Source organism: Bidens hawaiensis, unplaced genomic scaffold (assembly GCF_021521415.1).
Source record: "Bidens hawaiensis isolate Kalapana, Puna unplaced genomic scaffold, B.hawaiensis_p1.1 tig00020674_1, whole genome shotgun sequence".
NCBI lineage: Eukaryota > Viridiplantae > Streptophyta > Magnoliopsida > Asterales > Asteraceae > Bidens > Bidens hawaiensis.
Window position 1 is genome coordinate 71,314 of NW_027493173.1, and position 26,623 is coordinate 97,936.

A 26,623-nucleotide genomic window follows, 5' to 3' on the forward strand; every position below is an offset into this window, starting at 1 on the left:
GCAAGCTCGACAATTTGATTTTCAATAGTGAACTTCAAGTTATCAAATTTCTTCGTCTTCTCATCGAGAATTTTAGTAGTGTCTTGGTCATGCAAGACGTATTCCTCGAGAAGTCTATTCTCTTCCGCGAATTTAAAAGCTTCCCGGAAACCCGTATGGTGGCCAGCTTGAGAAGACGCGATCAAAAGTGTTATGAGACAGTTGCTAAGTTCATCGCCCTCCCGGATGTAGGCAATAACCTGTTAAAACAATAAATATGAGCAACTGTTTTGGATATGATTATTTACCTTAAACATAACTCACAAAGGAGTGAGAATTACTTGGGGAACCCCTTCCGCCAACAACCATTGTTTGTCCACCTTGGCTTGGACAAGTTCCATCTTGTGCTCAACACATTCCAAGGCCTGCTCCTTGTTCTTGGTAGCAAGAGTGGCAAGGCGTTCGTCCTTGGCTGCTGACTCAGCCTTCAGAGTCTTTATTAGCTCGTCACGTTCATCCAATTGTTGCTGAAGAGAAATTTTGGCTTCCTCAGCAACTGATCGACGAGCCTTCTCAGCCTCTAATGCTAGTTTGGCATCCGCCAATGGTCGTTCAGTATTATCAGCAGCCAGGCAGTTGCCTTTGGCTTCTTTCATAGCCTTAGCGGCTTCTTTCTCCGCCTGGGCTCCTCTAACCTCCAAATTCTCCCATTCCTCATTCATGCCTAACTAGTCTCGACATAATTCTTGACTGGTAGAAACAGTGTTGGCTAGGCAATAAGAGTAGGAGTTCAGCAACTCTTGGCGCGGACGTCCGCGCTGACATTCCCTCTCCGCAGGAAGAAGACCTCCCTGCAGATATTCCAGGCAAGCATCCGCGTCAGAAAAAGTTGAATTCTGGCGTAAGGACCAACGCGGACGATGCATTGAAGATTCTTCCCCGTGCTGGGATGAGGACGCTTACCGAAGGCGTTAACCTCTCCTTGATCCCTAAAATGATTGGAAGCATGGAGAGGTGAAGAAATGACGGGGTCTTCGGACTTACTGTCTTTCTTACCCCCAAGAGGAGGGGTATCCACAATAACAACCAGATCTTGTACACCTGTTGGCGGAGACATTGGCGGTGTAGCAGGCGGTGTTGACTCCCTTGGACCTGAAAGGTCCTTAGAAGATTTCTCCAGGAATTCTGCCAAGTAATACGTCTGTATTAACAAGGGCAATATCGTCCTTTCACTCCTAACTTCAAATAATTCCCATTTGAGACCTTGTAGCTTATGAGGTACGAGGCTTAAGTCCCTCAAACTCTAACCCCACGTTTTTCCTACACCGATCCTTCCACCTTCAAGTTTTTCAACGAAATGGTTCTTATTCTGGCGAACTAGTTCGACTTCTCCTAGTCATACTTCTAAACAAGTTATACACACAACACTAATAAACATCGATTGCAGCCACATCTTCTTCTCCGAGTCCAGATCCTTCACTTCTTCCACCACCTCCTGTAACATTCGTTAATTTTCGAATCCAAAAACTTAACCCGTTTGAGTTTTCAGATCTTCATTAAAATTCGGATTATATTTTTAAACTGGATCGTTAATCTCATTATATGTGTTTAATATCTAATTTTTTATTTAATCAAAGTTCAAGACCAAATGCCAAAATCTATTTTTTTTTTAAATTCAACTCGTCGCGCTACGTGACGGCTTAAGTCAAAGGGTGTTGCGATAGGCGACGCGATCTAAGGTTTCCGTATTCTTACTAGGTTACACTATGTGACGGCCCTAGTCCAAGGATGTCGCGATATGCGACCAACAACTCTGTTGGCTGCAACATTGCCGACAAGCAGGTTAACTTCAAAAAGCTTTCCTAGTTGTGTTTGATTCTAGATTATTCTTCAAGACTTGTATGTAGACGGTTTTCCTATGTAAATTCTCTAACTTTCCTCAAAGATTGGCATTTAATTAATTGATATTAATGATTCTCTTCCAAACTAACAAAACCATAATATCTTTAATTAACAGTTTCTTTTTCTCTAAGACCAATTAAACTTATTAAACTCAATCGTTACCCCCATCTCAATCTACTCTTAGTTGACAATTTTCCTCCTTGTATCAAGTGTTGTTTATTGTTTGACTTTCAAAAGTCAACTGTTCGAATTTATTTGTTTTTCACTAATACACCATGGGATCGAAAGCCCTAATCTGATTACAACAAATTTGGGGTTTCCATATTCAGTTGAATCAAAACCAATTTAGGGTTTATGTTATGTTCAATTTGGGAATTTTCTTAATTAATCGATCTGACTCATGAAACATTCTGACGTTTTATATTTTTATCTTATTTATTTCATATTGGTTAATTCAGAACCAGCTTTGATTTTATGTCAACATTCGAATCGAACACAAGAGAACACGAGCCGAACACTCGCTTAAATTAATTTTGCGTAGTGTTTGATATTTTTAACTATTCAACATCAGTCTGATCATACTTAAAATAAACATAAGTATCGTAGTTGATAAAGCTCATATTTAAAACCTATAATTAAGGATTTTTGTGTCTTGAATTCATTTATAAGGATTTATATATTTTTCTTTTAAAGTTCATGGATTTAAACCCCAAATGATTTTAAAATCCATCTTTTGTTATTTTATTATTCTAAACTATCATATTTTAACTAGAATAACTTTTATTCTAGGATCTCTCGTTGAACTAACTTCGTCGGTTCACTCTTCAATCTCAATTATTCAAGTTCTTATCATTCTAGTATCTGATTATAAAACATAAAGTTTTATATACAAACGGTATAGTCAAAAAGTTGTTTCTTTTTGAATAAGAAACCTATAATAAACATTTCTTCGTGAAGAATAAATGTGACATATAATCGTTAATAAACAAATGGACTAAAGGTTCAACTGTTTTATACAAACAAATGATTATCAAAGTTAAACCTATGCAAAACAGACTAAATGTATGAAGTTAGATCGTTACAATCTAGTTATCAGTATTGTACTGGCCATCATAAACAATGGTGAATACCCTCAAAACTTTACAAATCTTTTAACGAGTCAAGAACAAATGTTTACATGGGATTATGTATCCCTAAAACTTTGTAAGTAAAAGTATTCGATGACCCTTAGGCTACCGTATACGTTTGTCTGGATCCTTACATATGTGTGCAGTCAGTGGGCACATCGCACCACGCTTGGTCATTCCTCTGCCACATTGGGTCGGGTCTAAGGTATACCCGCGTGGGAAATGGTTTTATATTGGTAGTTGCAAAGTACTCGAACATTGTGGTGTTTGCTGAGCGGTTTGGAGTTGAGCTTAAGTTTATAATAGTATTTTAGAATTTCAGAATTTGTTTATTCTCTTTACCATAACGGGCCAAGTCACAAGATACCCGTAGAGAATAATTAAATATATAAAATGTTTTAGTTTCAACGTTTTCACCAACATGTGTTGCTGACGTATTTTACAAACTGTTTTATAGGTAGTGAGGATAGAGAATAGAATATGGTGATTTAGCTATTAAACGATCTGATGGCTCAGATGATATTTTAATATGTAAAATATGTATATATTTTTTTAAAAGTTTAGCACTTTTGTACCAACTATCGGGTGTTTAATTCCCAAATTTTTAATGTAATATTATTTTAATCAGTACTTCTGATTTGCAAACAACACTATGAAATATTTACAAAAGATGTACCAATGTTGGTCACACACCAAGGCCCAGGGAGCCGGTGTGTGACAACTAACTCCGTTAGTTTTATTGTTGATGATGACTATTTTTACACGCATTGCATGCTTATTTGGAATATATATATATATATATAGTGAAAAGATCCAATACGAAAATGCTTAACGTACAAATACGTACGCGAATCCCGTTTTTCGCGAATCGATCCATGAAATCACATCCAAACATCTCGGAATCGTCAATACATATCCAATCAATCATTGTTTCACCGAAAAAATCAATTTTGGATGGTTAATCGATCAATTTTTCACTTTTTTTCACAAAGACGGTTTTTGAGCGTTTAACGAGCGTTTAAGGTTTTGTGAGCGTTTTAGGTTTTTGCCTTTGTTTTTTGCCTTTGAGCGGCGTACGTTAATGTACGTTAAGCATTTTCGTAGCGTAACCGCACCCTATATATATATATATATTATTTAAAGAAAACCCCTAATTTCATATACCACCACATCACTGTCGAATATAGCCCCAAATCGCCGGAAAAGCTTGAAACATAGCCAATGGAACCCTTTTTGCCATTGTTAATCACTATTACCGCTTCATAAAGAACGAACATGCAAGTATAGCGGGTTGGAACCTCTCGCCAGAATAGCGAGGTCGCCGGAAATCATAACAAGTTGCCGAAGTTGCTTTTAGGACACTGAGATGCTTCCATACAAACTAAATGCTTATGTAGTAACCAGTATATGCTGAATCGTATCAAGCTTAGAGAAACCAAAGGTTATCCTATTTCGGAGAGTTGTCTAGACTTCCAAGTTTACGTCGTCGTTGTCGCGACAAAATATTAGCGACAACCGTTGCTGTCATTGCATGTTGTTGCCAATAGATACCCAAACTCGCGAAGCACCACCACTGCCTTCGTCATTATGACATGTTCTTGGATTGACGGTATAATTGTGTTGCTTGAATCCCCATGGCCCCTGCCAATGTTGTCTATTGTTGTTGTCGAGAATCATAACAGTAGTCGGACGTCTTTATTATCATTGGAGGGTATGTCGAAGAAGTCGGAGAGGTCCCCAGAAGAAGGATCTCAGCCTCTCCTATCTCTCTCTCTCCTAAAAACTATTTTTATTGGTTAGACTATGTTTATCAACAACCCAACCCAACTTTTTAATAAAAAACTAATTTCTCTATCTTCCACATACACAACCCAACCTAACCCAATTTTTCACTTTTATTCACAACCCAATTATTTTAATACATATATATTATTTATGTTTTAATTTATTATATAAAATCTGTTAAAATTAAAAAATCTATCAAGACTAAGGGGCTGTTTGGCAAATGCTGAATCAATAAGAGGTCTGAATGATTAAGAGAGTCTGAGCCAACAAATGTTGAACCACTAAGTGTTGTTTGGTTGAACATCTGAATGACTGTATAGAATGACTATTTTTCCCCTCTAAATTATTTCGTGCATAATGAACTACCAGAATACTTTGTTTTTCATTGAACCCAATATATTCACAAATATATATATGTGTGTGTGTGTACATAAAAATGAAAACAATGTACAAAAGGTTTCAAAGATACCAAAATTCAAAGTACCACAAATATAAATGTTTAAAAATGAAAATAATATACAATAACTAAACCGGCGTCTTCATTCTTGCAGTCCGAACGATGTATTCATACTATCCGAACCGTAGAAATTGCCTAACAAAACACAGTTACATTAATAAAATGAGGTTTAAAAAACATATGCAAATGTAACTACGTAACAGTATGCATGAAACGAGTTTGACCTATTAAACCATCCCGCGAAACCCATGAACCTTGCCCATGTTTTTTTTAAGTTAAATGGGTCAGCGCTCCTATTGTTCTTACTAAACAGTTCTAATCCGGTTCCGGGTATTCTCGACGGAATCCTTCAAAAACCCGCGAACCCCATGAACCCTGACCATTTAAGGTTTCGACCTTTATGTTCATGCAAACAGTTGGTCTAAAGTTGTAATTCATTAAAGAAACATAGGAAGATATCATGCCTCAGGCTAGTATTTGCGGGCGGATTCAAATATCCATTTACATTTGAAATGTAATTATATGGGAAAATCGCTGGAGAAAAGATCTTACACAGTCAAAATAAAAACAAAACAAAAAAAGTATATCTTCAACTAAGGTTTGACTTGTTACTTTCAACAGCCCATATTTAAAGTTAATAACTTTAAAATTAAAGAAAATGGACTTTATTATGCATGATTTCTTACAGTTGAAGTGTTGCAATTGCACTAAACGACTTGTTCTGCCATAAATCAGTGAAGATGGACCCGTTAAGAAGATTGTTCTCCAAGGACCTGTGATTTTTAACATCCTTACATGTTTTGAAGATAAGGAAGATATGATAAACTTTCAGGAATCGGTCCGTTCAACTGATTATCTGATAAATCACTGCACAAGATATATAATAGTTATAAAAGCAATGAACATAAAAACAACTTTTCATGGAAAAAATATAATTGTTATATTGTTATCCAGAAGCCTACAAATATGAGATAAGTTATTGTTATCCAGGTGCTCAATGTTATCTTCAAAGTTCAAACACTTCAAGCCAATGAAATATTATAACCAAACTAAACCCTAGTTTCTCTATTAGTTTAGGGAAGCATACAATCAAACAAACGTTTTCAATCTAATTCCTAAACCTAATTCAAATAAACAATGCTTACACCAACTCTTACATACATGTACACAAATTAAGACTTAAAACATTTATCATAATAAATTAATTTCAAATCTATCAAATTAAAACAAAGGTGGTTGCCGAAGCTTGCAAAGGGAGTGCAGCGGTGGTCGCCCATGCCATCAATTACAGCACAACGGTTGTTTGGTTGTGGACGACGGTTGCCGACAGTCGCGAAGGTAGTGCGACGGTGGTGGGTGGGATGGTGTGAGCGGTGGTCGGAGGTAGGCGGGGATGGTGGGACGATGATTTTGGCTGGAGATGGAACTGTGATATGGCTGCTGGGGATATGGCTGGATATGACTATCAGAAGCAGCAGAGATGAAAAAGCCATGGGAAGGGTAATCAAGTCTAATTTCCATTCAGGGATGTTTTTAATCTGAATGGGTAAGAGGCTCATTCAGCCATTAAGATGTGGCATTTTAACAAAACAAACACACTTAAGTCTGATCGGGTCAGACCTGAACCATTAAGAGGCTCATTCAGACCCAAACAAACAGCCACTAATACTCCATGTACTAATCGCAGGACTAATACTCCATATATTAGTCACAGGTCCATGAATATATGTTTGAATGAGTAGATAATATCATATTATTTTATCTTGCACATACATAAAACACGAAAGTTGAAAAATCAAATATTTTACACATACATAACTTGATAATTAAACATCTTACACGCTAATTAAAAATAAACTAAAGATAAAACATACAATAGATAATATTGCACATACATAATTTATATATAATAATATTAAAAAAATACATATTTTAAAAAATGCTCCATTTTTAATAAATTTTATATCGAAATGCTCATAAAAATAAATTAAACAATATTGTCTTTTTAAAATTTTAAAATAAGTTAAATAATATATATTATTAAAAAAATCAAATTATATAGAAAAGAAATGGTTTGAAAGAAAAGAAGAAAATAATATTTAATTTAAAGGTGGGTTGTAACTTAGGTTGGGATTGTGACCTGGGTTAGGGGTGAAAATGATTTAATCTTTTTGTTTATTTTTTGAATAGTGTCATGACCTCCTAAGAGGTCACCAATAAAACTAGTCTTATAAAAATTTTCATTTCTTTTAAAAGGGTATTCAATCATAAAACGTTCACATCATCATCTTCACTAACAATGTTAGTCATGTGTTAATTAAGAGAGTTATAAAAATAAATATGGTGAAAGTTGAGAATGATAAATAACAAATCAAAAAGTATGAGTGTTATCAAGCAACATAAGAAAAGTTAGAATTATTACAAATCAATCTCTCTTAAAATTGTATAGGTATTTTTCGTTTAAGTTAATGTACTGGTACTTTTTGTAACTTTAATGACATAATATGTAAATGTAAACAGGTTTAATAGATTGGTGGGGTGCTTTGAAAGATGTAGCCAGCCCTAGCCGAAGGATTGAAATGATCCATATAAATTTGATCCATTTACAAATCGGGACCACATGAATCTCGTAAAATCATAGGCTTTCCTTTTAATACATAGATGCTAACAAATTTAAATAGTGAGTCGTACTAATCACGTAAAATCATTGGCGTTTAATTCATAAAAAAAATATGATGGAAGTTTTTATAATGTATGGAGTGATTTAGGGTGTTGTGAGTGAATTAGAAAAAAAAATGCATAATTTTTCTATATATTTAAAAAGTTATTGTTCACACCTTATAATTTTTGAACATATTTTGAAAATGTTTGTGAGTGAAGCAAAGGATAAATTGTAATAATAATACTGTAATAATGGAATAAGTATTATTTAATTAAAATAAGAAAGAGAAAATGTTGTGATTTTTAGTGTAATTTTAGATTTTTGAGATAATGGATTGAATGTGAATGCTCTACATAGAGGTGTCAATTTAAATGAGTTGGGTTACATTGAGATGATGGGTCAGGATGGATATTTAAAAAAAAAAGGTTAGGATAGATAAAGGTTAATATGGGTTAAGTTAATCCATCTTGACCCATGTAAAGGTTAAAATACAAAATGTTTCAAATCCACTCAAAAAATTCAAAAATATATAATTAAAAAAATAATTACTAAAAATATAAATAAAAAACGAAAAATGTAAAACAACTAAAATGTTCCCCCCATCATCCTAGTTCATAAAAAAACCAAGAAATTTCGGTTTAGAGGTTTAGTTTAACTCTTAGGTTTCGATCTTTTCAGTTACTCTATTTTGATACGGTCGGTTTTTTCTTTTTCATTTCGGTTCAGGTTCGTTTGATACTTATCGTTTTAGTTGATTTTTCGGTTTCAGTGTTTTTATTTCGTTTTGGTCGTTTTTCGGTTTCATTTCGTTTTTTTGTTCCGTTTTGATTCATTTTGTTTCGTTTTAGTCGGCTATGTTTCGGTTTTTGTTTCGCTGTAGTAATCTTTTCGATTGCATTTCGTTTTTTTCGGTTTGGTCAGTTTTACGGTTTCATATCGTTTTTTTGTATCGTGTTGGTCGCTTTTCTATTTCGGACCAGTTTCGTTTATGTTTTTTTGTTTCGTTTCGGTTGGTTCGGTATTTTTGATTCGTTTTGGTCAGCTTTTCGGTTGCATTTCGGGTTTTTTTTTTGTTTCCTTTTGGTTAGTTTTTCGGTTTCATTTCGGTTTTTTTTGTTTCATTTTAGTCGTTTTTCTATTTCGGTTTAGTTTCGTTTCTGTTTTTTTGTTTCGTTTTGGTCGATTCGGTGTTTTTGTTTCTTTTTGGTCAACTTTCAGTTGCATTTCGCTTTTTTTTGTTTTGTTTTGATCAACTTTTCGTTTCATGTCGTTTTTTTGTTTTGTTTTGGTCGTTTTCTATTTCAGTTAAGTTTCGTTTCGGTTTTTTTGTTTCGTTTTGGTCGATTCGGTGTTTTTTTCGTTTTGGTCAGCCTTTTGGTTGCATTTTGCTTTTTTTTGTTTCATTTTGGTCATTGTTTTCAGTTTCGTTTTGTTTTTTTGTTTCGTTTTGGTCGTTTTTCTATTTCGGTTTTGTTTCGTTTTTGTTTCGATTTGGTCGATTTGGTGTTTTTGTTTCGTTTTGGTCAGCTTTTCGGTTGCATTTCGCTTTTATTGTTTCGTTTTGGTCAGTTTTTTGGTTTCGTTTCGTTTTGGTCGTTTTTCTATTTCGGTTCAGTTTCGTTTTGTTTTTTGTTTCGTTTTGATCATTTTTCTATTTCGGTTAAGTTTCGTTTTTTTTTGTTTCTTTTTGGTCGATTCGATGTTTTTGTTTCGTTTTGGTCAGCTTTTCGATTGCATTTCGTTTTTGGTCAGTTTTTTGGTTTGGTTTCGTTTTTTTGTTTCGTTTTGGTCGTTTTTCTATTTCGGTTCAGTTTCTTTTTGGTCGGTTTGGTGTTTTTGTTTCGTTTTGGTCAGTTTGTCGGTTGCATTTCGCTTTTTTTTGTTTCGTTTTGGTCAATTATTTGGTTTCATTTCGTTTTGGTCGTTTTTTTTTTATTTCGGTTCAGTTTCATTTTGTTTTTTTTTGTTTCGTTTTGGTCGGTTCGGTGTTTTTTCTTCGTTTTGGTCGCTCTTTTGGGTTTCGGTTGAGTTTTGTTTCGCACGTAATAGTTTGGGTTATTTTGAATTAGATAAATTTTGGATAACTTGGGTATTTTATTTTAACCTCTAAATGAAACTCACTTGTATATTTCCAACCCATCCTAACCTCCTTGAAGAAACTTTTTGATCCATCCTGACCCATTTAACTTTTAAAGTTTATCCATCTTGACCAAAAACAACCCATTTGGGTTGGGTTTGCCACCCTCAGCTCTACAAAATTATAAGTTTTTTTTTAATTTAAATGTGCTATACAAGGGAGAAAGGAGACTCATGGATATTACTCATGCGCTGCCCAATCGTGCACGAGCACCTCATTCATATCCTCTAACTTCCCACAAACCACAAAATCACTAACAACACATACTCACAAGTATTCTAGAACTTTTTTGTTTGTTTTTTAGTTCTCCAAGTGCAATAAATGTCAAAAATGAATCAATTTTAAGTGACAAACATTTATTATGGAATGAAGCAACACAACTAGAAAGAAGAATTATGCAACTAGGTTTTCTACTTAAATCTGATTATTTAACATATACAATATTAAAACTTTAGTATCTACCTTCGTATCTATGCTATATAACAAACTAGTTTGATCCCGTGTATTACACGGGGAATTGATGAACATTTTAAAATTTGAACATTAATCAAAATACAATCGACAACACAATTATCATATATTGTTAATAAAATTACAATTTATATTAAAATTATAGGAATTACTAAAAAACATTACGCAAATATTTACTAATAAGAAAAAATTACTTGTACAATACGTTTGCGGTTGTGTTGGTCAATATACCTAGTTTATCAATAATCAAAATTAGTCAATGTCTGCCTGTAAATCTTGACAAAGCGATATAGATGTCCGTGTGAAAACACGGGTTCTTTCAAGTACAAGCCAACCATATATAATAAAACAAGATTATGTATTAAATCTTAATCTTAAATATATAAACGAAATCTTCTTAAATTCTCTCAAACCACCATATTGTTTTATTTGTAAATGAAGGTTTATCATGCATTTATACTGAATTCAAGGGTATGGGTCTCACCAAACCCAGATAGTCTTTTAAACGGGTTATAACATCTCATTATATTAAAATCAAATATTTTATATGAAAATCCTATAAAATAGGGATATACTCAAAATTAGTATCCGTTTTTTAAAGATACTATTTATAATTAAGAAACAATTTTATAGTAAAAAAACTGGGTCATAGTTCTCACCAAACTCATATAGCTTTTTTAAACTGGATTATAACATCTCATTTATTTGTGAAACACTTTCATCATCAAATCCTAAGTATATTAATAAATTCTGTTGGTGCATCTTGTTACAAATATCAATCAATCAAGATTGTTAAGCCTTCTAAAGCTTATGTTGTTACAAATATCAATCAAGAGGCAAGAAAGAGAACGAGAAGAAGACTCTAAAGATCGATATGTACTTACTGTTTAATCAGACACTACGGGTCGAGGTCAATTCGGGGTGACTTGGGGAAAGCCAAATACGCTTTGAGAATAGATAGGAGGCATCACAATCTCTCATGTGATGTCCATCTAAATTTTGAGCTTAATAGAACCTAATCCGTATCACAGAAGCGATGAAAACCATACTAAGTTTTATACCTGCTTACAACATGTTTCTTTATGTCATAATACCGCTGAACATGGATCTGTGTGACAGCCACTTAATTAGTATGATTCCTGTTCGGATCTTTTCTAAAACATGCAGGCTCACGTCAAGACTGAAATTTGATCCCGTTTTATTTAATTTCTAAAATTTTCATTGCAAATTTCGTTTTATGGTTTAAAACCTGGTTACTTGGTTCTTTGATTATAAAGTTTAAATCTTTAACGGAGGATTTTAAAAGACAGTTGAAATTTGATCAAATTTATAAGGTTTGTTTGTAATTTAAAATAGGCGAACTTGTAAAGAGGCGAAGTTGACCATGGTTGACCTTAAGCGAAGTTAAAGATAATCTGTTGACCAGCGAAGTTGTCACAGGGGCGAAGTTAATCTTAACTTCGCCCTTGTATTTTCAAATCTATATAAAGGTCAACCTGGTCAAACCCTTTACATATTATTAGAAACACAGCGAACTTATATACACTCCTAACCCTCGGCGAACTTAATCCTTGAATCGAACCTCCGAATTATCTGTTTCGTGTCCGAGATAAAGGTGTGTAGGATCGGTTTAACCCGTAATTGATGTTAATGGTGTTAATCAGAAGTCTTTTTGGTCCGATTCATGACTTAGTTTATGCAACCCTTTAAACACCCGATAAACAATCTGTTTCTAATGTGTTCGTAACTCATTTGATCCTCTAGATCTCGATAGAACTATCTTTTCATGTTTTCATTCTCACAAACTACCAAACTACACCTTGATCGGAAAATAATAATTCGCCGTTTCAGATTCAGGCGAAGTTATGATTAGGCGAAGTTGTACTCAACTTCGCCCTAGGCATAACTTCGCCTGCTCAGTTTTAATTAATTATTTATTCTGATTTGTTCTCAGGCGAAGTTAGGGTTAAAGCGAAGTTGTACTCAACTTCGCCATATGGATAAATTCGCCTGCACATAAGATGATATCATAACTTCGCTCATGGTAACAGGCGAAGTTATGATCTGCTTTGTCGATGTTCTAACTTAGACCGTTTGTTGTGCAGATATGGCTGCTGTAGCAGGAGCTGGTGGTGCTGGTGGTGACGAAGGTGGTGACAACAACCGACAGTTCTTTCCGGGTCACAACATGTATATCACTCTGGATCCGGATGCTAGTGGTGTCGACGACTATCGCGAGATCATCTCTTTCCTCGTTCGCTCACGTATTTTTCACGCTATCACTACAACTCTCCCCATTTCTCTACCGAATATTGAAGATTTCTGGCGAACGGTAGAATATGACCGTAGATTTGATCCTCCAGTTATGCGCGCTATAGTAAACAATCAGGTCGTACAGTTCTCGGCAAATCAGATAAGGGTTACTTTGCAGTTCGGGGCTGAAACTACAGATGATCCAACAGATTTTCCAGCTCCATTCAGAGATGGTGCATTTTTACGTGTGGGCTATTCGGGTCCTTTGGGTGACACTCAAAGGCGAAAGGGATTCTTACTGGATCAGTGGCGTTTTCTGATGCACGTGATGATTGTGTGCATGTTTGGTCGTAAAGCTGGTATTGATGGTATGGGGGCAACGATGCAATCTGCTATGACAGCCCTGACTTACAACAAGCCCTACAGCTTCAGTCAGATGGTGTTTTATGAAATTGATCGTCAGAGACGCGCGGTCGCTCGTGAAAGATTTTTAATGTACCCGAGATTTTTACAGATGATTTTGAATCATGTAGCCCCTACGCTACCTCAACGACGTCCCATCCGTTATGTTGAGAGTGTAAGTAAGAGGATCTTTGCGCAATGTAGGTCGTCAAGCGCTCGTAGCAAACCAGAGCTTCGTCCGCGGCACACTCCATTGTTTGGTTATTTGGTGAACCCTGCTTATATTGCTCCTCTTGGAGATGAATTTCGGGACCCGGCACCGCAACAGGCTAATGTTCCTCAACCACCACCTGTGGTACAACAAGCATTGCCTGCTGATCTTGTTGCAGCTCCGGAGGAACAGGTAGATCTTGAAGCTGCTTTTGGTGGCCAAGGGTTCTTTGATATGGAGCAAATTGATCCAGCTGTAGAGGTTCAAGTCCCAGTAGCTGAGGCTTCTGGTGTAAATGTTTCGATGGTAGCTACGTCTGTAGCAGATTCTGAGAGAACCGACTCCGACTCCTCCGCTGATGATATTGCTGAAGCACAACAGATTCTAGTCAGCCAAGAAAGAATACATGGCAAGAGAAAAAAAGACTCGGATGACCGTGAATCTGACTTCGAGGAGGAGTTAGACCAGTTGATACGACGATCGAAGAGGGTCAGAACTTGTGAGGGTTCTGGAGTTGGTGAAAGCTCAAGGGTGGTTCGTTTCTCTCCACCCGCGTTATCTGGTATGACTATGATTCCTGCTTCAATGACTGTGACAGTACCGATCACCTCCAGTGATCTCATGGTGACAACATCATCATCATTTGGTATTCCACCAACCACGTTTCAGTTTTCGGCTCCGAAGATAGTTTCCTTGCCACCTCCTACTGTTACTCCATTCGGAGGTTGTTGCAGGATTTGTTGAGTTGACGTTGGTAGCTACTGCGGGGTTATCTGTCACAATACCACCCGCGGTTACTGTTCATCCTGCTTCTGATACTCCAGCCAGTCTGGGAATACCTCCGCCTTATGCTCAAGACATTTCTCATATGCGTTTTGATTTTGATGCTACCTTGTCTGATTCTGAAAGGATAGCGGCTCTTGAAAGGGTGGTTGCTGAACAGTCAAGAATCAATCTAATCCAGACTCAAGCTATCCAGCGCCTTGTTGCAAAAAATCAGATCCAATCGTCCCTCCTTGTTGAGCACGGTAAACTTTTTGATGCTCTAAAACAGTTCTTAGCATCTTAGGGGGAGACGAGCTGCAAGGGCGATGAGTTGAGAACAAAGAAGCGACATGATAGAGACGATGATCCCAATGCATCGGAAGGTGCAGATGGTGATTTGCCAAGAACTGAACAAACTCTTGGGACTTCCACATCTTAGGGGGAGTCAACTGGTACAGCAGGTGGATCAGGTGGTGAAGATGTTGTGGTTGTGGATGATGAGGAAATGTTGGATGATGATGTTGTGGGTGATGATGATGTGTTACCTGTTGAGGAGATTGAAAAGATAGGAGAACAGATTGTGATTGATAGTGAGATTGAATAAGGAGAGATTGTGGATGACAGTGTAGAACATGATATTCCAGACGTTGATAAGGTGAATGTGAGTCAAGATATGGATGTGTCAGATGAGTCTGAGTGGGAAGAGCAGCCGAGATGGAAAGAAGGCTACGCTCAGTGGTTTGTAAAGACAAAGAAGCCATCGGTTCCAACCATGTTCAAAAAGAGTTACAATATCAAAGGATATGCTGAGTCGAAGAAGGGTATTATTTGCTGGCTGTATGATGAGCAGTTGAGGTTATTTGTGATTAAACGCTTTGATGGGATTCAGTACTTTAAGAGGATGTTGAGATCTCTCAATACCTTGCCCGAGTGTGAGGTGAAGGATTTGGCTAAATTGGGGTTGATTAATAGAAGTGATGATAATATGGCAAGAATAATTGGGAAGATTGTGTGGAAAGAAAGCGTGAAAGAGAAGAAGTTTGAGCTATTAAAGCCTCAAAAAGGGAAACTAGTTGAAGATAAGGAAAGAGGAATGCGAGCTGATGGCAAACCTTGGATGGTGATGAAATATAAGCCGGTTCGGTGTTTGAAAGAAGTGCCGATGAAGACAATGCCCAAGGATGTTTTAAAGAGTCTAAAGTGGTGGTATGTTGATAGCCAAAAAGCTGAAGCGGTTATGAAAGATGAAGATGAACAAGAAGTTCTGAGAGTGTATGATCCCATGCACTTGGTAAATTTGTCTCAAGCTGACTTGCAGGTGCTAAACGATAAGAAGATATTCTATATTCCTGCATGGAAAGATGAAGCCAAGAAGTACCAGAGGGTGGTCTCTATTTGTGTCAGACAGGGCGTTCATGCTTGAAGACGGGTGACACGAGATTTTTGGGATTATGACACAAGAATGAAGATAGAGATATGAAGCTACTGCCAAGGGGGAGTCTGTTGGTGCATAGTGTCAGTAGTTCAGTATCTAGTGTTTTGTATGTGTCTCTAATCGTGTTAGATTGTTTTGTTTTGGTTTTGGATATTGTGTCACACAAGTTCGCCTGGGATGTAGGCGAACTTGTAGACAAGCGAAGTTATGACAACTTCGCCTAGCATGTTAGGCGAAGTTGTCGAGGATTATATATTCTCTCTTCGGCTTTGTTTTGGAAATGTTTTTTCAGAACGTGTATTTGTGATTGGTGAGATCACGTGTTGAAGTGTTGCAATACAAACGTGTTTATTAGTATTGTAAAAAAAAAATCTGTTGGTGCATCTTGTGACCGTCGCTATGCAATTCTGACCAGCGGAGACGAAGTGGCGAAGTTAGAACAACTTCGCCTACAGGCCCAAGCCCAAGCCCGCAAAGTTGGTTATCTATATATATGTGTGTCTTGTTTAGGGTTTTGAAACTAGAAAAGTTAGAGTGTTTTGTGTTTCAGTTCAATTGTCTAGAGAGAAACAGAGAGGTAGATTCGTGTGGGACGGCCCGAGGTAGAGCTCACCTCGGGTCGGCCGTGTCTTTGTCTTTGTTCGGTTTGTAACGTGGTTTGGTTATTATATAAAGGATCTGCAGATTCGTTTATCCCATTCATGTGTTTGTTCGTGTGATTGTTTATGTGTAATCGTGTTCTTCGTCTTCTACACCATTAAACGAGTCTAGGAGGATTCCGCACTCCAAGACCTCGTGCGGATCTCGTATCGATCAGCGACGCCCCGGGGGGACTTACAAATTCCTTACAATAAATAAAATTAAAATCCAAAAAATATATTAATATTAGAAATGAATAATATAAAACAATTCCGTATTACAGGGAATAAAAGTTATATATATATATATATATAGATAGATAGATAGATAGATAGATAGATTAAGGATAGAATACGAAAATCCTTTATCGTACAATTGGTACGCAACATTCTGGAACGTCCATCTACAATAACCATCCTAAAATCACAATTACACGAGCCGGCCTCCGTCAACCTTTTCTCCCGTTGATTCCGTCCACCTTCAACATCGCTGTTCCACGATTCCGTCCACCATCCACCTTCGCGACCACCATCTTCTTCCGAAACAACCATCAATCGTTGCTCACATGTCAGTTGATAAAATTGTCCAATTGAAATTGAAATTGTTGAACTAATTGATCAATTAAACTTTGAAATTGGTCCAATTAATCATCAATTTGAAGTTTCAATTAATCAATTTTGAGTTTTGCAGAAACCCAGTTGCAGACGCTCCATATTTTGTTCATATGATCGAATCAATGATCAAATAACGGTCGATTGACGATTGTTTGATGATTATGAGATTATATGAAGTGATTTTAGTGTTCAATTTCATGTTTATAGGTGTTTAATAATTTTTTTTGTTAGTTTTAGAAGTTCTGAACACCCAGAACTTCTTAGAACTTCTAAACTTTATCAGAACTTTTAAACTTTTTTGAACATCCAGAACTTCTAAACTTTATCAGAATTTCTAAACTTGTTTTAACAACCTGAACTTCTTAGAACGTATTAGAATGTTTAAAGATGTTCATTTTTTTAAACAGCCAGATCTTCTTTGAATGTATTAGAACGTTTAAAGATGTTCTTTTTTGGTCAGAACGTTTAAAGGTATTCAGTTTTGTTTCAGAACGTTTAAACATAATATTTGTACTGAACTTATAAACAACATTATTTAAAAACGTATAAACTTTTTGTACTGAACTTTTTAAAGTTTAATTGATTTTGTTCTGAATGATTAAACAGAACGTATAAACTTAATGTTAATACGTTCAATGTCAAAACCCAGAACTCAAAACTCAAAATTGATCGACGGAAGCTTCAAATTGATGATTAATTGGATCAATTTCAAGGTTAATTGATCAATTAGGCTTATCAACAATTTCAATTTCAATTTCAATTGGAAATTGCTTAACTGACCTGTGACTAACGATCGATGGTGGTGCTCATGACAGTAGACGATGGTCGCGACGTTGGACTTTGACGGGTATGCGTTAAGTATTTTTAGGTTAATTACAATTATGCCACTAAGCAGTTTTAATTTCAATTAGAATCGGTGGTGTAGGAAGTCGCGTATGTAATGCATGATAAGCGATTATTGTACGTTAACTCACCCCTATATATATATATATATATATATATATTATATGATAGCTAAGAAAAGAAGAACATGATTCTAGCCTTCCAAAACAAACCAAAAGAATAAATTTAAATGATTAGAATGTTGATAAACAAATTTATGATATTGTAGTCAATGTATATAATGAAATTTTTAAAGAAGAAAGTATTTTAATTGACTTGTATATTATATATACTTAAAAATACTAAAAAATAATATTAAAGCAATGTTTAGACCACTTCACTACCATTTGACATGTTCTTTTTCAATAGCTAAATTGCTTCATTTTATTACTTAAGGATAAACATGTCGTTAAAATAAAAAGAAAAATAAATAAGCAATAACACACTTGCTTTATATATAAATAAGAATAAGGCTATTCTGGGTTGGGTAATGACCCACAAGGGATCCAAGTAACAAAATGAGTTTAAAAATATGAGGATGGTTAAGAGAGTGACAAGTGACACATAATAGTATTCTTTTATTAGAGTAGTAGATATAACATTCATACTTGTTTTCATCGAGTTAATTAGACCTTCTAAACCCTAACCATGCATAATGTTTGCAATGAAATTTAAAAGTTTTGTACATGTGACCCTAAATATATACCATTTACATAGTAAAAATGTATTAAATTTGAATTATTATAAGTATTAATTAGTATGAAATATACAAGCAATATTATGCTTTTTATTTATTTATTATCATATATAGCAAAGTTTAATAAACTTACAAACGTAATAAGGTTCAAAATTGAAATTTCAGTAAATGTATATATCTTGAATAACGTTTTTCTATAAAATATGAGATAATTATAAAATTCAGATATTCATAAAAAATAAAAACTTATGTTAAGTTAATAACTTTTAAAGCATAAATTTTAAAAATGATAAATATCATTATATTATTATAAATTTATTAAAAATGATGAAGTTTAATGCGATAACAACAAATGACAAAACTTGTATTATCATCTCATATATAATATTATATAGATCTGTAGAAGTATATAATATTATATAGATTTGTAATATAATGCTTAGAGTATTCACGATCCATTCTATATCCACATTCATATAATCACAATAAAAATCACTATATTTTCTCTCTTATTTTCAATTAAATAATATATTTTTATATATCTGTATCATTATCTTTTCTTTTATCTATTTACAATCACTTTCAAAAAATATTAAAAAGTTATGTAGTGTCAACAGTGTATTTCTAAATTTACTAATAAACATTAACATTTTCTCTTCACTTCACTTACAATCACACCATATAATTTACAAAACTCTGTCACAATAACAGAAAATAGACTGCTCAGAGCAGTCACATCTAATCTCCTATATTCAAATCCAAAATTATACTAAAAATCACTACATTTTCTCTATCCTTTTCAATTAAACAATATTTTTTATACCTTTATCAATTTTTTTTCTCTCTCCTTCACTCACAACCACTTTTAATAAATATTAAAAAATTTATAAGGTACTACCAGAACTTTTCAAATATACAGAAAAATTACTGCATTTTCTTTCTCATTCACTCATAACACCATACAAACATTTTCTAAATTATAAAAACCCCTCTCATAAAATTTGATAAGTTAAATGAGAATGCTCCGACCAACATTTCTTGTAATATTATATAGATCTGTAGAATTATATATATATATAAAAAGTTAGTTCCCTTCAGATTAATTAATTATGTTTCAACTTTCAACCAGACCCCTTGGTTTGTGTGAAATATCCTTTATTGCCAACACAAGTTGCATTGTCTTACCATTTCAGGCAAAGAAAAGAACACAAGTCTTCCATTCCATTACTTCTTACACACTAATCAACCTCCTCCTCATCCTGCTGCCTGTCTGCTTGCTTCTTTCCACCCAATCATTACACCATCCACCTTCTTTCTGTTGCTTCAATAATTCATCATCCAATCCAACTCTTTTATTATTATTATTATTATTTCCTCCTCCACCACCAATTTCATCTGCATTTTTTCCAGCTCTCAATTCTCATGGGTTCCATTTAAAAGGTATCAATTCAACTTATTAGTTTATTATTATGATTACTTTTATCATTATTATTTGTTTTGGGTTTCTTGAAAATTGGGGATTTTTATTATAATTTGTTTCACTTATTGTCAAGATGCTGTTGTTGCTTCCTAATTACTCATTTGTGGATCAAAATTATGTCTTTTTGTTACTTTAGTTCTTGCTTAAAGAATTGTGTGGACAAGATTTCAAAAAACAATAATATTAATATTAAAGAGAATAATATGGATCATCAATTGATGCTAGTTTGCATTATGTTTGAAATAATATATAGAAATTCTCAGTTGTTGCTGCTGTTATTTTTGTTGAACAAGAACCAGAAAGCAGAGGCTGAGATATGTCAATGCAAAACACCTGTCACTTATCATGTCTTTCTTGTGATATTACTCACACTTTATTTCATACTTGTATGCTAGTAACATCTAAAGGGTATTTTCTTATATAATAAAAATGTTGTTTTTACACTGGTCTCGTGATTAATCGGATGCTTTTTAGTTGAACATTTATGAGGCTTGCTACTTTATAGTAATAAATTCCGATTTATCTTTCAAAATTGCACTTTTATCATCAGTTTTCTATCTATTTTTTGTGTGTATAGAATTCATGTACTGGTGAAGACTGAAGATCTCCATCATCCAAATTAATATCGAGGTGGCGGGTGTATAAAAGATCTAGAAATATAAAATGGGATGCTTTGCATCGACCCCGAAGGAGTCAGGTGGGAGGCGACGGCCTGGAAACATTGGTGAGGTGACGGTTTTTGTTCCTTGTTTAAGAATTCCAAAACCGGTGGATTTTGTTGAGGCACTCGGTGACCATTTGGGAAAAAGTTTAGTGGACCGGCTTTCGGCTCTGAGGACGCGTATAGTTGTGATGGCAGGACAAGAAGCACCAACTATCACAAGAACAAGAAGAAGAAATGCTACTCAACATGGTTATTATTAATAGTATTTTTATATTTGTTTAACAGGGTGACATTCATCACAGAACAAAGCTAAGTCTTTTGTTTTTATATATAAATGGTTCATATTTTTAAAAAGCTTTTACTCCTGACATACAAATGCGTATGTTATGTACATAAAAAACCATTAAACTAAAAAAAAATGAATTTCAAGAGGGATGAATCAACTTTGCGTTTCAACCATTTTCTTATATTTTAATTGTTTTTTAAAGATTTTATAAATATATTTTGCTCTTAATGTTCTAGCACAAAAACCTGTGTTCTGTCTGGAACCCTCCTCTGGTGTAAGAATATTATATTTACGTTATTTTAACATTTTATTTTTAGGTGGTTCAACGTTAGGTGATCTTCTACAAGCCCTTGAAGACTATTTACCTGTCCTTCTAGGACTGGTTAAAGATGGTAAATCATGATCTAAGCTATCTTGTTATTTTATGTAAATTTATTCATACGATGTGTATTTTTTATTGGTTGTGATGCAGGAAGCCCGTTACAACATAAAGTACAATTTACATGGATAAACCAGGAGGATGAGTCAGAGGTAAGGCAATAATCATAATCAAATAATTGACAATAGTGTAGGAGGTTATGCTGACTTGCACTTATATTATTTGAAATTATAATAATAAGATGATCTGATATTAGAGGATGTGAGAATAAAGTAAAACATTTTGTGAAATGGGAATAAAAGTGTTAGTGAAACCTTAAAAGGAGGGCCGCCCGGGGGGTGACTGTTGATGTCGTGTAGTTGTGTGTTTTGGAAGTGATTATGTGATATCAAATAGTCAATATCAGATCGGTGGCGGTCATATAACGGGTTGTAAGTGTAATAATAATATTTTGTTAAACGAGTTTTTTACAACTAATATGAAACCGGCTATCAATGCTTAAACGTGAAAAACTGATTATTGTTATTATAATTTTCAGGAAACAGGAATGTATAGTGCTTGGTATGAAATATTATCGGTTTTGCACTTGATGGCGGCTTTATCATTATCACAAGCAAACTTATTGCTTCTCCCGAGAACGTCCACAGACGGTTATTTGCCTAAAGTATCAGAAGGTACGAAACGATAGCTATTTCTGCAAAAGTTATAAAATTGGACAGAAGTGTTTGTGGGTCAACCAACCCGACCCGATTCAACCTGACCCGTTTTGACCCATTTCCTAATCCTGTTGACTTTAGGTGGTAACCTGGATTGAACAATCATTGGTGTTATTAATAATATATGTTGGATAATATATTTAATGGTTCTAAATCAATAATGGAGAATGATATTTGTGTATGTTTATTAAAAGTCAACAGAGCAGGGACAAATGGCATGTTTTAATTTGTAGGCCATTTAGTGTTTGGTTATTATGATCGCCATGTGTACCTTATGTATTAATTTTCAATCCAGCTTATGTGTATAATGTATTTTCTTTTATATTCATAATATATATATATATATATATATAAAATTTCTCATGATAATTACGTAAGCTATATAATAATTTTCAATTTCATAAATATGTTACAAAAATTGATTAATTGACACTTGTATAAAATCAGAAGCAGAGGTAAAATCTGTTTATTAAAGCATTAAAATTTAAATATTGTGACTTCATATCACAAAAGTCCTATTTTTGTTAAATGATACATGGAATTTTACTTGATATTACAGAAAGCAGGAGATCTGCAATTGACATTTTGTTAAAAGCAGCCGGATACCTCGATTGTGCAATAAGGCATATACTTCCACAATTGCCTTCTGAACACAGGTTCATAGATTCATAAATTCTAGTCTATTATTTAATGTCGTGTGTCTTTTATATGAATTTATTTTTATTATTTTAGGAGAGACCTGCCAGTTGACCTTGCTGAAGGAGTTTTGAGAGCACTCTGCCTTCAAGCACTAGGACAGGTATATTTTGTAAATATACTAGAGGTGAAAATGTTTTGTTGACTCATTAAGAATGGACTAAAATGTTGGCTTTCAACCCGCTTGACTTGACCATTCTATCTTTTTTTAACTAGTTTCGTTTCTAGCTAATCCTTTACCTTAACCCAGTCAACCCAATAGAAATAAAACCCAACCCAATCGGCCCGTTTACATATAAACGGGTCATTAAGACAACTGGTTGATTTTTTTATATGTTGACTTTTAATCATCAGGGTGTTGACATACAACTTGGACTTGCAATCGATAGTACCAAAGCCACACTTGCTGTTAAACGAAGGCTTGCTTGTGAGATGGTCAAATATTGGCAACAGGTAATTAGTTGACTTTAAGTCTCTTCTTTGACTTTACATTAAAATATTAGCTTTTTCATTATTATTTTAACTTTTATGCAGGCTCAAGATAATATTACAAACCTTCCGTTAGCAAATGGTTGGGGTGAGAAACATCGGTTGTATATCAAGTGGAAATATATCGAAGCCAAGGTACGTTTTTATTTACTTTATATATATTTTTTTAAATAAATGGAACTCAGTAAATGCTACATAGTAATATAAATATGTTATAATTTCATATGCTATTCTCAAAACTTGGTATAATATCATATTTACCTAACAAAAAACATAAGATCAAACCATTTTCAAATTTATGACAATTATACCCTATTATTAAAACTTGTGTTTAGGTCTGTAAATGAACTGAACTTTCACTTATCGATTTGGTGAGAAGTTCGTTTATATTCATGTATTTAATAAACGAATAACCGTGAAAAATAGTTTATGTACATTTTGTTAAACGAACAAATATGAACACATGTCACGCTCGCCATTATCTTCATGAGCGTTTGTTCATTTGAATCCATATATGTTCGTTTGTTTGCATTCATTTATATTCTTTACATTGCGTTTGTTTAAGTTTGTTCGTTTAGGCTCATTAATATATTCATTATTTCATTTAAATTATTAGGCCCGTTACAATTTAGTCTAGTTCTAGTAACTGTTTAGGCCCAATACATCATTGTTCACAATTACCTTTTACTGGTTTTAGCTCAATTATGTTCGTTCGTTGATGTTCGTGAACCGCTTGTTCATATTGTTGTCGAACAAACATAAATGAACACGAGCATGCTCATGTTCTTAACGAACGAACACAAACAAGATAACATTGTTCATTTAGTTGTTCGTGTTAGTCTGGTTTGTTTACAAGCCTACTTGCATTAGGATATGAGAGTTTGGAGTGTAAGGAGAAGGAGAAGGGTATAATATATGGTCATATTATAAATTGTAGGCAGCGGCGTATTATTATCATGGATTGATTCTTGATGAAGGTAACACTGAAAAGTCGCATGGAATGGCCGTATCGGCTTTACAAGCAGCAGATGAGTATCTGAAAGAAAGCAAAAAGGCATGTGAAGCTTTCAATTCAGCAGTTCCTATTTCAAGGTATTCTTTCTTATTAATGTTGACTTTTATACGTCAGTCAAAGCTCTTATTTCTTGACCAATTCCAAACAGTTAGAAATAATTAGCATGTCAAAAATACAAATTTTATATTTTTGAGTTAAGAGATTTTATGCATTAAAACTACGTTTTGGCTGATTTTCAACCCATTTTCTTCTAGGCTAGTTTCTTTAATTGTACTAGTTTGACCCGTTAGAGATCACTATTTTGTTTTGGTGATTTGGATCATTTTTTTAATATTTTTCTCAAGATCATTAATTTGCGTTAAAACGATTAAGATCATAAAGATGGTTCATGATTAGAATACATATACATTACAATATATTCCAAACATAAAAAATATCTTAATAATAAAGGTTTAACGATCGGTTCGGTTTACGCGACCGATTTTAAGTTCCATTGTGAAACATTATAGCCGCCAAAACTGAACCATTAGGATCTCAAATTTGCCAAACTGGTCGCCTTGCTTCGGTTGGCGGTGTTCAGTCGGTTTGGACAGTCCATGAGCACCCCTAATAAAGTTTTCATGGACAAGGATTCAAAATTCAAATCCCATTTTGTGAAGCTGATTACTCCATATTATTCTATTACAATAACAACTGTACCCAGTAAATCCTACAAATAACATAGGTTACATAGCTAATGGTAGGGTCTGCGAAACCTTACCTCAAATTTTCATTTATATGTAACAAAACAATCATAAAGTTCGTCAATATTGATTATCACAATTCTTTTGGAATAGAAGAATTAACATGATGTTGCGGTTTCTTCACCGTTTTGATTATGGAAATGAATGTTATATTGTTATTTTCCAGCCTTGATTTGTACATTTTGATGCAGAAATCCACCTCTTTGGGGAACTATGAAGTATCTCTCTGAAAAAATACCGAAAGACACTTCTAGCAAGGTTCGCATCAACCGAGATTTATATACTTATGAAAAGTAAGTCTTGAGTTGGATTCACTTTAATGTCTTCTATGTTTTTTTATTACATGCATGTGTGTGTGTTTATCACAATTTGGACTAGTATAATTGTGAACGAGGCAATTTGGGTTGTTTTTTTTTATCTCAAACGGGTCATATGGGTCAAACCAAAAGGATTAGCAAAAAGAGGTAGGTGGGTCAAATATGGTGCAGCTAAAAGTTATTTGATTTTTACATGTATATACTTTAAAATTGTAAGCTTGCATATTATTTTTATTTTTTGAAACAATTATGCTTAAACTATGCCATATTATTTTTAAAGTTTTATATTTTGGCATAAAAGATACCCTAACAATTCAAGTAGCTATACAAAACACATTTTAAATTACTATACAACCTGTTTAGCTAAACGTATTTGCAGGCTTGACCCGATGACCTGAACCCGATTAGACTAAACACAAACCCGTGAATTTCGACCCGAATTGTAACCTATTCTAATATCAACATACATTTGAACATAAGTAGTTATTTTTCTGACTAGTTATTTATTACTGTGTTTTATTTTGCTCGAACTTTTTACTAATTTAATTAAAATAAATGATTGTAGAATCATGGAAACAGCGCCGACATTACCTGATTTTGCTCTGGCCCTGAAGCCTGATGAATATCAACTCCCTGATGTTGACTCATCATGGAACGATGAGACCGTCAACAAGGGGCAAAATGGGAACAATAAAGATTAAGAACAAATACAAAGTCATGTGGTTATGATGCTGTGAAGCTTGACATCCAAAACTCGGATCGCATTGTTGTATCTTGAACATTTTTTATGAATCATTTTGTTGGCGAGTTGTTCAAAAGCGACGGTCTTTCATAAGAACAATGTATGTTCAAAAGTGTTTCATATGAAATATGAAACATTATACATATGAAACTTGTATAATGTTTTGAGTTCTTTGTGGAAGGTAAAGAACTTTTGTGTTTTAGATGTGTAAACATACATTGTATTTTGGTGTTTTTGAATCAATTGTGGAATTAATTTATGTTTGTTTTCTAAGACTATCCGTAATGGCATAAGTTGCGGCGTTTTGGTGTCTTCTTTTTTAATAGGCATTTTCTACATAACGCTTCCATGGCAAATCTTTTAAAATTTTCAGCAATTGACCAATTGACCGTTGGAAACGGGCATATTACCGTTTAAAAAAAAATGGCCGATAAAACAATTCGGGACACCTTGGGGTATTTTTGTTATGGTACAATTTATTTTTTTAAATAATTAAATCACTTGTTTACTTTAATTAATTATTTTATAAATTGTATAAATATAGGAATATTAAAACTATATGAACCACATTATCTAAGAGAGCCCATCTGGAACGATCTACAAAGTCTTTACGAGGCACATGTAAGGGTGCATGGCTTACCCGACATGATCGGGAGTGTAGATTGTATGCACTGGGAA

At 34.2% G+C, this 26,623-nt stretch overlaps 1 protein-coding gene across 1 annotated transcript; it reads left to right on the forward strand.

The window, feature by feature from the left end:
• The first annotated feature begins 19,618 nt into the window (after nucleotides 1–19,618).
• Nucleotides 19,619–26,036, forward strand: LOC143561406 (uncharacterized). Its single transcript, XM_077049499.1, has 12 exons — nucleotides 19,619–19,858; nucleotides 20,476–20,811; nucleotides 21,166–21,240; nucleotides 21,321–21,379; nucleotides 21,766–21,901; nucleotides 22,503–22,599; nucleotides 22,676–22,742; nucleotides 22,994–23,092; nucleotides 23,174–23,263; nucleotides 24,066–24,220; nucleotides 25,078–25,179; nucleotides 25,769–26,036. Exons 2-12 carry the CDS (start codon nucleotides 20,562–20,564, stop codon nucleotides 25,902–25,904), a joined length of 1,266 nt encoding a protein of 421 aa, XP_076905614.1. The 5' UTR covers nucleotides 19,619–19,858; nucleotides 20,476–20,561; the 3' UTR covers nucleotides 25,905–26,036.
• Nucleotides 26,037–26,623: the final 587 nt, after the last annotated feature.